Below are 14,576 nucleotides of genomic sequence, written 5' to 3'. Positions count from 1 at the left end.
TAATGATTCTAAATGTTTCTAAAAACATTTATGCGCAATCACCAAAAAAACCTGCACCCGGGGGGGGGGGCTTTTACAGGGCTCTCCCGCCCTCATTTCTGGAGCTATCCTCATCAAATTTGGCACAGTGTGAGAACACATTCAACACTCTTAGCTCAAAAAATTGCAGAACGTTTCCTGTCTCCTATGATTTTTGGTGAATTTTCATAACTTTTTATAATACACTATTTTTTAATATTTGAAGAAACCTGTTCCTGGTTTGAACGTCTTATTTCCTGTTCAATTGGGTTTTTATGACTGTGAAAGTCCCTCTTCTACTTGTGTATCTTTGTTTCTGTGGCCGGAAATCCACGAAAATGGTGGACATTTGCAGACACAGGAAACTTTGAAAACTATAAATTCCCTTGATATATTTGTAAGCAAGAAGGACACTGGAAATCAATGGTGCCTCTGGCTATGTGATCCCACAAGCCTCAACTCAATGCCTTCAATTAGAAATGTTGACCACGCCAAGCAATGTCCTTGCAAGTTGTGCAAAGATACTTTGAAAACTAGAAATTCCAGGTGGACGCAGAGGACCCTAGCCCCCACCTTTGCGTCCATCTTGGAAGCTTCTGATTGGCCGGCTGCGCTAAGCTCCCATTCAAGGTAGGTTGCAGAAACAAACAAAAAATTTAAAATATTTTTAAAATATATTTTAAAAAAATTTGGGGAAAAAAATTAACGAAACATTAAGAGACAATTAGAGAATGGGCCAATGATGGTTCAAATTACATTGCCAGTTGCGCCGTGAGACAACGTATCGGAATGCGTCTCAAAAAGCGAGAACAATCCGATATCAATCCAATATAAGATTCAAAACGATTTTTTGGACATACCTAATATACGGATCGCACATTGCTTCCTGCACAACGTTGCTAAAAACACGCCACATAAAATGAATGTCACATTTAGACATGGGATCCAGGAGGGGATCTCCATTATGAACGTGCAAATGTTCCAAAACTGGAACCCGAAACACTGCTGGACCCGAGCTTTTCGGATCAGCGACACTCTAGCTATATTTCTCCTCGCCAAAATGACAGACAAATGGGTGAAATCTTCCTCTCATGGAAGACGATGGCGAAGTGTGGGAGGAGAATGAGATGGAATTAGAAATGGTGCCGGATGGGATGAGATGCAATGAGGGATGGAGCATTGCTTGAGTCTTTCACGGGGGGGTTTGTTCCAAAATTGGCTTTGCGAGATGCCCCAAACAGTGGTGATAGTTTTCCCCCTTTCCTTCCAGAAAAGTAAAAGTTTGCAAGTGGCCCTTGGTGATTGGAAGCCACATCACTCAAAGCAGGAGTTGACCAGTTCCCGTCTTGAGGCAACATTTACAATTGGAGGCTGAACCTGCTGGATGCTTATCTTCATATCTCCATAAAGTAAAGGCTGAACTTGTTAGACGCCTACCTTCATATCTCCATAAAGTAAAGGCTGAAACTGCTAGATGCCTACCTTCATATCTCCATAATGTAAATAAAGGCTGAACCTGCGGGAGGCCTATCTTCATGTTTCCATAGCGTAAAGGCTGAACTTTACATTATGGAGGCCTATTTTTCATATATCCATAATGTAACCCTGCTAGATGCCTACTTTCATGTCTCCATAGCATAAAGGCTGAACTTGCAGGAGGCCTCTTTTCATATCTCTATACTGTAAAGGCTGAACCTGCTAGATGCTTACCTTCCATGTTTCCATAATGTAAAGGCTGAACTTGCAGGAGGCCTACCTTCATATCTCCATAATGTGAAAGCTGAACCTGCTAGATGCCTATCTTCATATCTCTATAATGTAAAGGCTGAATCTGATGGATGCCTACCTTTATATCTCCATAATGTAAAGGCTCAATCTGATGGATGACTATCTTCATATCTCCATAACGTAAAGGCTGAACCTACTAGATGCCTACCTTCATATCTCCATAACGTAAAGGCTGAACCTCCTAGATGCCTACCTTCATATCTCCATAACGTAAAGGCTGAACCTGCTAGATGCCTACCTTCATATCTCCATAATGTAAAGGCTGAACCTGCTAGATGTCTACCTTCATATCTCCATAACATAAAGGCTGAACCTGCTAGATGCCTACCTTCATATCTCCATAACGTGAAAGCTGAACCTGCTAGATGCCTACCTTCATATCTCCACAACATAAAGGCTGAACCTGCTAGATGCCTACCTTCATATCTCCACAACATAAAGGCTGAACCTGCTAGATGCCTACCTTCATATCTCCACAACATAAAGGCTGAACCTGCTAGATGCCTACCTTCATATCTCCACAACATAAAGGCTGAACCTGCTAGATGCCTACCTTCATATCTCCACAACATAAAGGGTGAACCTGATAGATGCCTACCTTCATATCTCCACAACATAAAGGGTGAACCTGATAGATGCCTACCTTCATATCTCCATCACATAAAGAAACCTTTGGGACCTTTCCCCCGAAACCACAACCTTCTGGACCCATGACGCCAAGTTGGCACCACGTTCAGGTTTCCCAATATGACCCAAAATGCCACACTTTGTGGACACCTGAGCCAGGCATTGGGAGGCAACCCGAAAAAGAGCAAACGAGAAAGGAGAGGGAATGAGCCATTGAGGGAGCCAAGGGCAGGGAAGCGCTAAGGGAGGTACTAACCGTAAGCTGAATCAATGCTGCCGTCATGGTTCCCGGTGGCAGATACGACATCTAGAAAGGAAAGGAGGAGATCAGAGACGGGATGGGAAGTGGGGGGAGGTGGCCATTTGGGAAGGTGAGGTGGCCATTTGGGAAGCTGGGTTCAGGCGCCAACGGGAAAAGCAAAAACGGGTTGCGGGTGGGAACAGAGAGTCATGCCAGAGCCAGACTCTCCAACAATGTCGGAATCAGAGATGGAGGAACCTGACAAAACCTGTACAAGAAAACCGCACTACAAACTAGAGCTGACAGCTGGCACAACAAAATATTGCATGACAAAATTGAAGGAAAAGCTGGTCACTTCCAAAATGTCAATGTTTTGGAACTGGAATCCTAAAGATTGAGTCGGTTCCCACAACCAGTTCCCATATGGGATAAAGTAATGCTGTTATCTGTGTCGGTTGCTACCGATCTCGAACTCACTCCCTAAAGAGATTAGGCAAGCCCCCACCCTTGTAATCTTTAGGAAGACCTTAAAAACGTAGCTCTTCCAACAAGCCTTTGGTGAATGATTTTCGCCTTTGTAAGGCTTGTCCTGGTGGTATATATCTGTTGCACTTAATTCTATTTCTTCAGTTGGAATAGTTCCCTTGTTTAGCTTGAATAAGCGAGACTCTACTGTGTGTGTGTGTGTGTGTGTGTATATATATATATATATATATATATATATAATTGTAGTATATTATCCTATCCTATTATTACTATTACAGTAGAGTCTCACTTATCCAACATAAATGGGCCGGCAGAACGTTGGATAAGCGAATATGTTGGATAATAAGGAGGGATGAAGGAAAAGCCTATTAAACATCAAATTAGGTTATATTGTACAAATTAAGCACCAAAACATCATGTTATACAACAAATTGGACAGAAAAAGTAGTTCAATATGCAGTAATGTTATGTTGTAATTACTGTATTCATGAATTTAGCACCAAAATATCACGATGTATTAAAAACGTTGACTACAAAAATGCGTTGGATAATCCAGAACGTTGGATAAGCGAGTGTTGGATAAGTGAGACTCTACAGTATATTATTATTATATTATTCATTATTCATGACTCCACTGAAATTAGAATAGAGAGAAACTGCAAGAGGTACCATCGATTGTTGTACATGGAAATAATGGCAGTAAATAGTTTTTGATCTATTAAATACAGTTATATATTACAATTATATATTTTTGTTATTTAAACTATATATATTGTGAAATTATGGTTTTTCTCTCGAAGTGACACACCACCCAAGTCATGCTAGGTTTTTTGGTGAATTTTGACACACCAAGCGCAAAAGGTTGCCCATCATTGTCCTAGATCAGGGGTCCCCAAACTACGGCCCGCGGGCCAGATGCGGCCCACCGGGGCCATTTATCCGGCCCCCGCGGCGGTGGCTCCTTCCTCCTCTGTCAAGGAAGGTGCATGTGGTGTGAAGGAGAAGGAGGAAAAGGCGATGCCTTTCTCGTCTCCCTCGCCCCACGGCACCTTTCCCCAAGCCGCCAAGGAAGGGCCGTACAGGGCGAGTAAAAGGCATGTGGCTTTGCTCTCTCGCCCCGCTTTCCCTCGCCGCCACCGAGGAAGGGCCGCACGAGGCGAGGAAAAGGTCTGTGCCTTTCCTCCCTCACCCCGCGGGTAGCTTTCCTGCCGCATCGCCGAGGGAGGCAGTGGGAAAGATGCATGCGGGGTGAGGGAGGAAAGAAAGGTGCATGGCTTTTCCTCGTCCTGCGCACACCTTTCCCGCTGCCGCCGCTGAGGAAGGGCTGCATGGGGCGAGGGAAAGGCGTGCGCCTTTCCTCCCTTGCCTCGCAGACAGCTTTCCCGCCACTGCTACCAAGGAAGGCAGCAGGAAAGGTGCGCGCAGAGTGAGAGAAAAGCTCACGCCTTTTCCTTGTCCCACATGCACCTTTCATAGAATCATAGAATAGTAGAGTTGGAAGAGACCACATGGGCCATCTAGTCCAACCCCCTGCTAAGAAGCAGGAAATCGCATTCAAAGCACCCCCGACAGATGGCCATCCAGCCTCTCTTTAAAAGCCTCCAAAGAAGGAGCCTCCACCACGGCCCCGGGGAGAGAGTTCCACTGCCGAACAGCCCTTCTCACAGTGAGGAAGTTCTTCCTGATGTTCAAGTGGAATCTCCTTTCCTGTAGTTTGAAGCCATTGTTCCGTGTCCTAGTCTGCAGGGCAGCAGAAAACAAGCTCCCTCCCTCCTCCCTATGACTTCCCTTCACGTATTTGTACATGGCTCTCATGTCTCCTCTCAGCCTTCTCTTCTGCAGGCTAAACATGCCCAGCTCTTTAAGCCGCTCCTCATAGGGCTTGTTCTCCAGACCCTTAATCATTTTAGTCGCCCTCCTCTGGACGCTTTCCAGCTTGTCAACATCTCCTTCAACTGTGGTGCCCAAAATTGGACCCAGTGTGATTCCAGGTGTGGTCTGACCAAGGCAGAGTAGAGGGGGAGCAGGACTTCCCTGGATCTAGACGCTATTCCCCTATTGATGCAGGACAGAATCCCATTGGCTTTTTTAGCAGCCGCATCACATTGTTGGCTCATGTTTAACTTGTTGTCCATGAGGACTCCAAGGTCTTTTTCGCACACACTGCTGTCAAGCCAGGCCTCATCCCCCATTCTGTATCTTTGATTTCCATTTTTTCTGCCGAAGTGAAGTATCTTGCATTTGTCCCTGTTGAACTTCATTTTGTTAGTTTCGGCCCATCTCTCTAGTCTGTCAAGATCGTTTTGAATTCTGCTCCTGTCTTCTGGAGTGTTAGCTATCCCTCCCAGTTTTGTGTCGTCTGCAAACTTGATGATTGTGCCTTCTAACCCTTCGTCTAAGTTGTTAATAAAGATGTTGAACAGAACCGGGCCCAGGACGGAGCCCTGCAGCACTCCACCGCCGAGGAAGGGCTGAACGGGGCGAGGAAAAGGCATGCACTTTTCCTTCCTCGCCCCCCGCCGAGAAAGGCCAGCATGGGGCGAGGGAGGAGGGAAAGGTTCATGCCTTTCCTGCCTCCTCGCTCGCCTCGCACGCTCCTTTTCCGCCTCCTCCCTCACCTGGTGTGTGCCTTCCTCAGCGATGGAGGGGGCACAACAACAATGGAAGCATGCCTGTGGCAAAAGGTAGAGGCCTCCCGTTTTATCTTCCCATGCAGACTCCCTTCTTTGCAGCCCTGTCGTGGATTCATTTTTCTTGAAGGCTAGCAATTTCTTCCAACCCTGATTATTACAATATTATTGGTGTTGGTGTTGGTCAGGGGTGCTTTATGTTTTGGTTCACAAAGGGAGAATGGGGTTGGACTATATGGCCCAAGGGGTCTTTTCCAACCATGTTTATTATGGTGGTATTATTACTATTATTATTATTATTATTATCAACACAACGACGTTGTATGGCACAGCAAACAAGATAGATATGCTGGATTTCGTTTCGCAAAACCACAAGTCGAACACTTCCCAAGTGTCTAGGACTGTGTGATGTATTTTTTTCTGATGATGTGTGCAGATCCCAGTAGGGTGGCCTTTTGCAGTTGGCAGATGGTGATTTTGTCAATGTCTATTGTTTCCAAATGCCGGCTGAGATCTTTTGGCACAGCACCCAGTGTGCCCATCACCACCGGGACCACCTGTACTGGTTTCTGCCAGAGTCTTTGAAGTTCAATCTTGAGGTCGGGATAGCGGCTGAGTTTTTCCTGTTGAGGGCTGTGCTGGTGGTAGTGTAACTACCGGCAGGTCCAACCAAGCCAGAGAGGCCTCAGCTGAGGAGCACAACCAAGAGCACCGAACCCATTAGCATTATGGAGAATCAAACCCAAACAAAGTCTATACTGGCTCGGTCGTCACCCAGGATAAAAAGGACCGCGGTGGATGCTGCTGATTCTGGACATCCATCGACAAGTGAGCTACAGAATCATCAAAACCCAAATGAACAGTCACAGAAGCGGCAGAAATATACAATGCCAGAAAACCGCACAATTATGAAATGCTACTACAAATCTGAACCTCAAAGGCGTGGCTACCAAAAAAGGATGCATCAGCTATGGAAACAAGAGTACCCTGACTATTATTATTATTATTATTATTATTATTATTATTATTATTATTATTGGGTGGCTATCTGTCAGGGGTGCTTTGATTATGGTGTGGTGCACAAAAGCAGAAGGGGGTTGGAGTAGATGTCCCAAGGGGTCTCTTCCAACCTTCTTTATTATTTTGATGATGATTAACATTGAGGTTGTATTTGTTCCCTTTTTGTTTTTGTTTTTGTTTTTACTTCAAAATAAGATATGTGCAGTGTGCATAGGAATTTGTTCTTAGGTTTTTTTAAAAACTATAATCCGGCCCTCCAACGGTCTGAAGGACCATGAACTGGCCCCCTGTTTAAAAAGTTTGGGGACCCCTGTCCTAGATAGATCCCTTTCCTAGGGACTGTTTCCAAGCCAGACATGCTATATCTGTGCATGTCATTTTTTATGCCTACGAAAACGTGGTGGCATCGTGGTCTCCCCGCATGAGGATCAGAGGCAGGGAACGGCAACCAGGCGCCTCTTTTTGATGCCCAAACCGAGTCCTTTGCTGTGGATCAGTTCCCTCCCCTTCCCTTTCCCCGCAAGACGTCTCACCTTGACAGTTCCCCGAGTTCTTGGCGGCGTTTTCCACGTCTTGCTCGAATCCGCTCCTGCTGAGAGAGAAGGGAGAGGGAATCTCATTAGGCCAAGCCGGCTGCCTTGATGGCCTCTTCGGCTAATTCATCAATTGGCAAAAGCCCAGGAAAGGGCTGGGCGGGTGATGGATTAAGCCCCAGCAGCTCCTACAAAGGGTTGAATGAAAAGTAATGCCTCCACCTTCGTGACTTGGGTTCAGATGGGAATATTTTAATAAATCAAACACAGAAGTAATCCTTAGAAGGTACTCTTTACCACTATTCATTTTTCCACATAATCACCAGACAATTGGATACATTTCTGAAAACAATGAAGCCGTCACAGAAGAAGTCAACACTCAGTTCATAGAATCATAGAATCATAGAATCGTAGAGTTAGAAGAGACCTCATGGGCCATCCAGTCCAACCCCATTCTGCCAAGAAGCAGGAAATCGCATTCAAAGCACCCCCGACAGATAGCCATCCAGCCTCTGCTTAAAAGCCTCCAAAGAAGGAGACTCCACCACAGTCTGGGGAAGAGAGTTCCACTGCCGAACAGCCCTTCTCACAGTGAGGAAGTTCTTCCTGATGTTCCGGTGGAATCTCCTTTCCTGTAGTTTGAAGCCCTTGTTCCATTGTGTCCTAGTCTGCAGGGCAGCAGAAAACAAGCTTGCTCCCTCCTCCCTATGACTTCCCCTCACATATTTGTACATGGCTATCATGTCTCCTCTCAGCCTTCTCTTCTGCAGGCTAAACATGCCCAGCTCTTTAAGCCGCTCCTCATAGGGCTTGTTCTCCAGACCTTTGATCATTTTAGTTGCCCTTCTCTGGACACTTTCCAGCTTGTCAACATCTCCTTCAACTACGGTGCCCAGAACTGGACACAGTGTGATTCCAGGTGTGGCCTGACCAAGGCAGAATAGAGGGGAGCATAACTTCCCTGGATCTAGACGCTATTCCCCTATTGATGCAGGACAGAATCCCGTTGGCTTTCTTAGCAGCCGCATCACATTGTTGGCTCATGTTTAACTTGTTGTCCACGAGGACTCCAAGGTCTTTTTCGCACACACTGCTGTCAAGCCAGGCATCGTCCCCCATTCTGTATCTTTGATTTCCATTTTTTCTGCCGAAGTGAAGTATCTTGCATTTGTCCCTGTTGAACTTCATTGTGTTAGTTTCGGCCCATCTCTCTAGTCTGTCAAGATCGTTTTGAATTCTGCTCCTGTCTTCTGGAGTGTTAGCTATCCCTCCGAGTTTGGTGTCATCTGCAAACTTGATGATCGTGCCTTCTAACCCTTCGTCTAAGTCGTTAATAAAGATGTTGAACAGAACCGGGCCCAGGACGGAGCCCTGCTTGTGGCACTCCACTTGTCACTTCTTTCCATGATGAAGACGACGCATTGGTGATCACCCTTTGGGTTCGTTCTCTTAGCCAATTACAGATCCACCTAACCGTAGTTTTGTCTAGCCCACATTTTACTAGTTTGTTTGCCAGAAGGTCGTGGGGGACTTTGTCGAAGGCCTTACTGAAATCCAGGTACGCTACATCCACAGCATTCCCTGTATCGACCCAACTCGTAATTTTATCGAAAAAAGAGATCAGATTAGTCTGGCATGACTTGTTTTTGGTAAATCCGTGTTGACTATTAGCAATGACTGCATCTGTTTCTAAGTGTTCGCAGACCACTTCCTTAATGATCTTTTCCAGAATCTTGCCTGGTATCGACGTGAGGCTGACCGGACGGTAATTGTTTGGGTCGTTCTTTTTTCCCTTCTTGAAGATCGGGACCACATTCGCCCTCCTCCAATCTGCTGGGACTTCTCCCGTTCTCGAAGAACTCTCGAAGATAATTGCCAGTGGTTCTGAAATAACTTCCGCTAGTTCCTTCAATACTCTTGGATGTAGCTGATCTGGCCCTGGGGACTTGAATTCGTTTAGAGAGGTTAGGTGTTCCTGGACAGCTTGTTTCCCTATTTGGGGTTGGATTTCCCCCAATCCTTCGTCCATTCCGTGTTGCTGAGGTTGAAGATGGCTTGCTTTTTGTGAGAAGACCGAGGCAAAGAAGGCATTAAGCCGACGTCTCACAGGACCCATCGTGCACAGATATTCCGTAGCAATAATGTTAGGGTTAGGGTTATACCCCACTTCATCTCTCCTGAAGGAGACTCAAAGTGGCTTAGGTTGCAGGAAGCCAGTAAAGCCATCAACCAGTTAGAAAATAACAAAGCCAGCGGACCTGATGGGATCCCTGCTGAAACCTTCAAAGAAAGTGAGCCTCTCGTTTCAATTCATTCTCTGTTGTTTCCTGCAGTTCCTGTATTTCTTTATTTCTAGGTGTTCAGCTCTTGTGTGCATTTGCCTGACTTCAAGTGTCATCTGCGACAAGGTTTGTTTGACTTCTTTCCCTTCTTCGTTCCTTTCCGAATCCTGTTTTTTTTAGGGCTTGTTTCCGGTTGTTCTAATCTCTGCTATCTCCTCCAGCAATGTTATGCTCACGTATCATCTAGAGGCATGTCTGCGGATTTTCTCGCCCTCCTGCTTTTTGATCTAGTTGTTGCCATATTTTATTTCTTTTCATGATTCTGTGGAAATCCATTACCGGCGTTGCGCATTTTTAAAACTACAGGCCCAAACCTTTTGGAAGGAATCAATTAGGCTCCAAAAGGCCTTTGACGAAGTGCCTGTTTCCCCCTCCCTTAGATGCGTTCAAACAGAGAGAAAAATATATTAAAGCAAATGCGACCGGGAGGGGAAATCAATAGGAACAGATTGGTTTCCTTTGTAAAAGCAAAAAAACAGACCTAAGGTAATGTATCATTCCAAAGAGCAGGACTAAGGGGATATTAGACCAGGATCAATGAGGGAGCGATTTAATACCCTGTTCCCCCTAAAATAAGACATCCCCAGAAAATAAGACCTAGTAGAGGTTTTGCTGAATTGCGAAATATAAGACCTCCCCCGAAAGTAAGACCTCGCAAAGTTTGTGTTTGGAAGCAAGCAGGATCGGTAAATGTACATACCATAGGTTGTTGTACATGGAAATAAAGGTAGTAACAAGAAATAATAATAATATAATAAGAACTTTATTCTTGTATCCCACTTCCATCTCCCAGAAGGGACTCAGGGCAGCTTACACAGGGACAAGCCCAACAACAACATAAATTTACATACGAACGGAAATTTTAAACAGTAATTTAAAAACATTATAGCAATAGAATATAATACAGAAATTCTTGAAAGGATTCACAGTTTGGTTATTATTATTATTTATTTATTTACAGTATTTATATTCCGCCCTTCTTTCTCACCCCGAAGGGGACTCAGAGCGGATTACAATGAACACATATATGGCAAACATTCAATGCCAACAGACAAACAACATACATTAGACAGACTCAGAGGCATTTTTTTAAAACATTTTTCCAGCTTCACGATTCCGGCCACAGGGGGAGCTGTTGCTTCACCGTCCAGTAGTGGCTGTACTTCCTCATTCCTTTCCTTGTGTTTTGCTGGCAGTTTTATGGTGTTGTAAATTAGCCTCACGCATGAAGTGTCCCTAAATTTCCCTACTTGACAGATGCAACTGTCTTTCGGGGCTGCATAGGTCAACAGCAAGCCGGGGCTATTAATGGTCGGAGGCTTAACCCGACCCGGGCTTCGAACTCATGACCTCTCAGTCAGTAGTGATTTATAGCAGCTGGTTACTAGCCAGCTGCGCCACAGCCCGGTTATGCTGCTTTGCGATGACAACTACTGTACAGTAGATAATAATTTTATTTTTTTAAAAATTCAACCATAAATGTGAATTCTTCTTCATGGAAAAATAAGACATCTTCTGAAAATAAGACCTAGCACATCTTCGGGAGCAAAAATTAATATAAGACACTGTCTTATTTTCGGGGAAACACGGTAACAGATGCTCATTTTTTTGTTCAACCATAAATGTGAATTCTTCTTCATGGAAAAATAAGACATCCCCTGAAAATAAGACCTAGCGCATCTTCGGGAGCAAAAATTAATATAAGACACTGTCTTATTTTCGGGGAAACACGGTAATAGATGCTCATTTTTTTGTTCAACCATAAATGTGAATTCTTCTTCATGGAAAAATAAGACATCCCCTGAAAATAAGACCTAGCGCATCTTCGGGAGCAAAAATTAATATAAGACACTGTCTTATTTTCGGGGAAACACGGTAACAGATGCTCATTTTTTTGTTCAACCATAAATGTGAATTCTTCTTCATGGAAAAATAAGACATCCCCTGAAAATAAGACCTAGAGCATCTTTGGGAGCAAAAATTAATATAAGACACTGTCTTATTTTCGGGGAAACACGGTAGCTCTCCTAGAACAAAAACCAAAATGGGTGGTTTTATATGTTTATGGAGTAAAAGACCCGGGTTCAAGTCTCGAGCAAGTCATGAAACTTGTCCCTATGAGTCTGGAAGAGCTCACAGGGTTGTTGTGTAAGATGCTGGAGAAAGAGTAACACACACACAACACCCCTGCTAGGTAGGCACATGAATTCTTCTCACGGTCTCCTCCAGCGGTGCAATGGGATGGACTGTCTTAATGGCAAGCAATACGTTCCGATCCAAAGCACTGCAGAGTCCTAATCACAGTTTGCAGAGGTTTTATAGCACAGCTTCCGACCTCACCGCTTGAGTAAGCACACCTGAGCTCTGGCTTTCATCCCAACTTCTTTGGAGGTTGATTCCTCAGTCGTTGCTACATACAACTATTTAGTATGCAGAGATACTCACAACTATAACAAGACAACCACATGACGAGGATGACGGTGGATTACAGATGCAGAGAGATCAAAGTATCAAAAGAGACCCGAGAGGGATCATAGGAAATGACTCACATCTCTGTGGGGATTTATAAAAAGCACCATGATGACTGGAAAGGCATGTGTCGGCAGCTGATTGGCTAAGCTAACCAGGAGCCAGAATTCCGATTGGCTGCTGTCTCTAGCTTGGTGCTGAGACAAACAGTTTCACTCAGAGAGTGAAGAGAGTGCTGACTGGAAACAGTCGGGAAGGAATTCTCTGCCAACTCTCCGAAGCCTGATTATAAGGCAAATGAGGCATATTTAAAGACTGTTTATTCCCTCTGTTCTCTGTAAGAACTCAGAGAGACTGCTGTATATATTGTTGCCCTGTTTGACCTTTTGAACTGAAGTAAAGTTACTGCTACCATGTTTCCCCGAAAATAAGACAGTGTCTTATATTAATTTTTGCTCCTGGAGATGTGCTAGGTCTTATTTTCAGGGGATGTCTTATTTTTCCATGAAGAAGAATTCACATTTATTGTTGAACAAAAAAAAATGAACATTTATTATATACTGTACTAGCTGTGCCTGGCCACGCGTTGCTGTGGCGTTGTCTGGTGGTGTTGGTGAAAACTTGTTGAGGTAGTGGTGGTATTGAATGTCTGTTGTATGGTTGTCTTTATGTTTAGTATGCATTTGGTTGTTTGTGTAATGTGAAAGTGGTGAGGGTAGAGGGGGTCTATGTCCCTGTGTAGTATTGTATAGTATTTATACGTTGTCCATGTGTTGTGAATGCTTGGATTGTGTCCTGCTGCATAGTAGAAAGGGTTGGGCTGGATGGCCCTTTGGGGTCTCTCCAAACTCTTGGATTATATGCTATTATTATTATTATTATTATTATTATTATTATTATTATCATCATCATCATCATGTTCATCATCATCATTATTATGTAGAGGCTGAATGGCCATCTGTCAGGAGTGTTTGGATTGTGTCCTCCTGCATGGTAGAAGGAAGTTGATGTGGATGATCCTTAGGGGTCGCTCCAAACCTTAGGATTGTATGTTGTTGTTGTTATTATTATTAGTGTTGAGAGGCTGGGTGGCCATCTGTTGGGAGTGCTTGGATTGTGTCCTGCATGGCAGATTTGGGTTGGACTGGATTGCCTTTAGGGGTGTCTCCCAACTATCTGATGCTATGATTCGATGTATATTATTATTGCCTAACTCTGCCTGTCCCCTGGGTGAGTTGGTTGCTAGGAAACCAAGTGGGCGGAGCTTAGCCTTCTAACTGGCAGCAATTGGATAAAAATAACTATTCCTCTCCCACTAATTAGGACTTTATTTTTCTTTTCTTTTTGTTGTATCAACCTAGAGGCATGGATGAGGGCTTGTGCTGTCAATTTTCGAGGTTGGGGGGCCTGTAGTTTTGTTGTTTTGTTGGTCGCCAGGATTCCATCACTCTTTTATACTGTACTAGCTGTGCCCGGCCACGAGTTACTGTGGCAAACTGGTGGTGGTATTGGTTAAAACTTGTTGTGTAATTTTTATTTGACGTTATTTGCGTTTTTTAATTAATTTTATTGTAAGTTATCTTTTTATTTATTATATTTTATTATTTTCTTGTATAATTTTTAGTTATTTTTTGTTATTATGGTATTTTATTGTATTAATTTTTTAGTGTTTTTAATTATTTTTTAGTGTTTTTTATTATTTTTTATTGGGTTGCTAGGAGACCAAGTTGGAGGAGCTTAGCCTTCTAACTGGCAGCAATTGGATAAAAGCAATTATTCCTCTCTCTCTAATTAGGACTTTATTTTTCTTTTCTTTTTGTTGTATCAACCTAGAGCCATGGATGATGGGTTGTGTCGTCAAATTTCGAGGTTGGGGGGCCTGTAGTTTTGTTGTTTTGTGGGTCGCCGTGATGTCATCACTCTTTTATATATATAGATATATAAATAGTAGTTATTATCACAAACCAGCATAACCAGACAAACTGTGAATTCTATCAAGAATTTCTTGTTACGACCATTATTTCCATGTACAACCATCTATGGTACGTACATTTACCAATCCTGCATACTCTGGTGTTCTGTTCGGCGGGCATGCTTCCAAACAAAAACTTTGCTAGGTCTTACTTTCGGGGGAGGCCTTATTTTTTAGCAATTCAGCAAAACCTCTACTAGGTCTTATTTTCCGGGGATGTCTTATTTTAGGGGAAACAGGGTAGTTGTTACACAAACCTGAGTGACACTTTATTATACTGCAGGGCATATTTTGGTTCAGAAACAGTGGTAAAGCTTCTGTTTATTTACATCTACAACCTCCAACAGTCTCCTGTCTCATACGCCTTTCAGTGGAATGCGACTACATGTCCAACAGAACTGTATTTCGACCACAATGGAGTTACAGGCAATGCATTTCTATGTAATATAG

General features: G+C 43.8%; 1 protein-coding gene across 8 annotated transcripts in view; it reads right to left on the bottom strand.

Annotated features, from left to right (window-relative positions):
• The window catches only part of sema6c (semaphorin 6C), a 220,482-nt gene that overhangs the window by 24,827 nt on the left and 181,079 nt on the right, over positions 1 to 14,576 (bottom strand). For 4 of the 8 annotated variants that reach the window (XM_062964943.1, XM_062964942.1, XM_062964946.1 and 1 more), the window contains 2 exons: positions 7,344 to 7,402; positions 2,690 to 2,740 (listed from right to left, as the gene is read on the bottom strand). In XM_062964943.1, the coding sequence (XP_062821013.1) occupies positions 2,690 to 2,740; positions 7,344 to 7,402 (110 nt within the window). The remainder of the gene's footprint in view (positions 1 to 2,689; positions 2,741 to 7,343; positions 7,403 to 14,576) is intronic. The other 4 variants (XM_062964945.1, XM_062964947.1, XM_062964949.1 and 1 more) reach the window with 3 other exon arrangements.

The sequence above is a fragment of the Anolis carolinensis genome, unplaced genomic scaffold (genome assembly GCF_035594765.1).
Source record: "Anolis carolinensis isolate JA03-04 unplaced genomic scaffold, rAnoCar3.1.pri scaffold_14, whole genome shotgun sequence".
Taxonomy (NCBI): Eukaryota; Metazoa; Chordata; class Lepidosauria; order Squamata; family Dactyloidae; genus Anolis; species Anolis carolinensis.
This window is presented reverse-complemented; position numbering and strand designations above follow the sequence as displayed.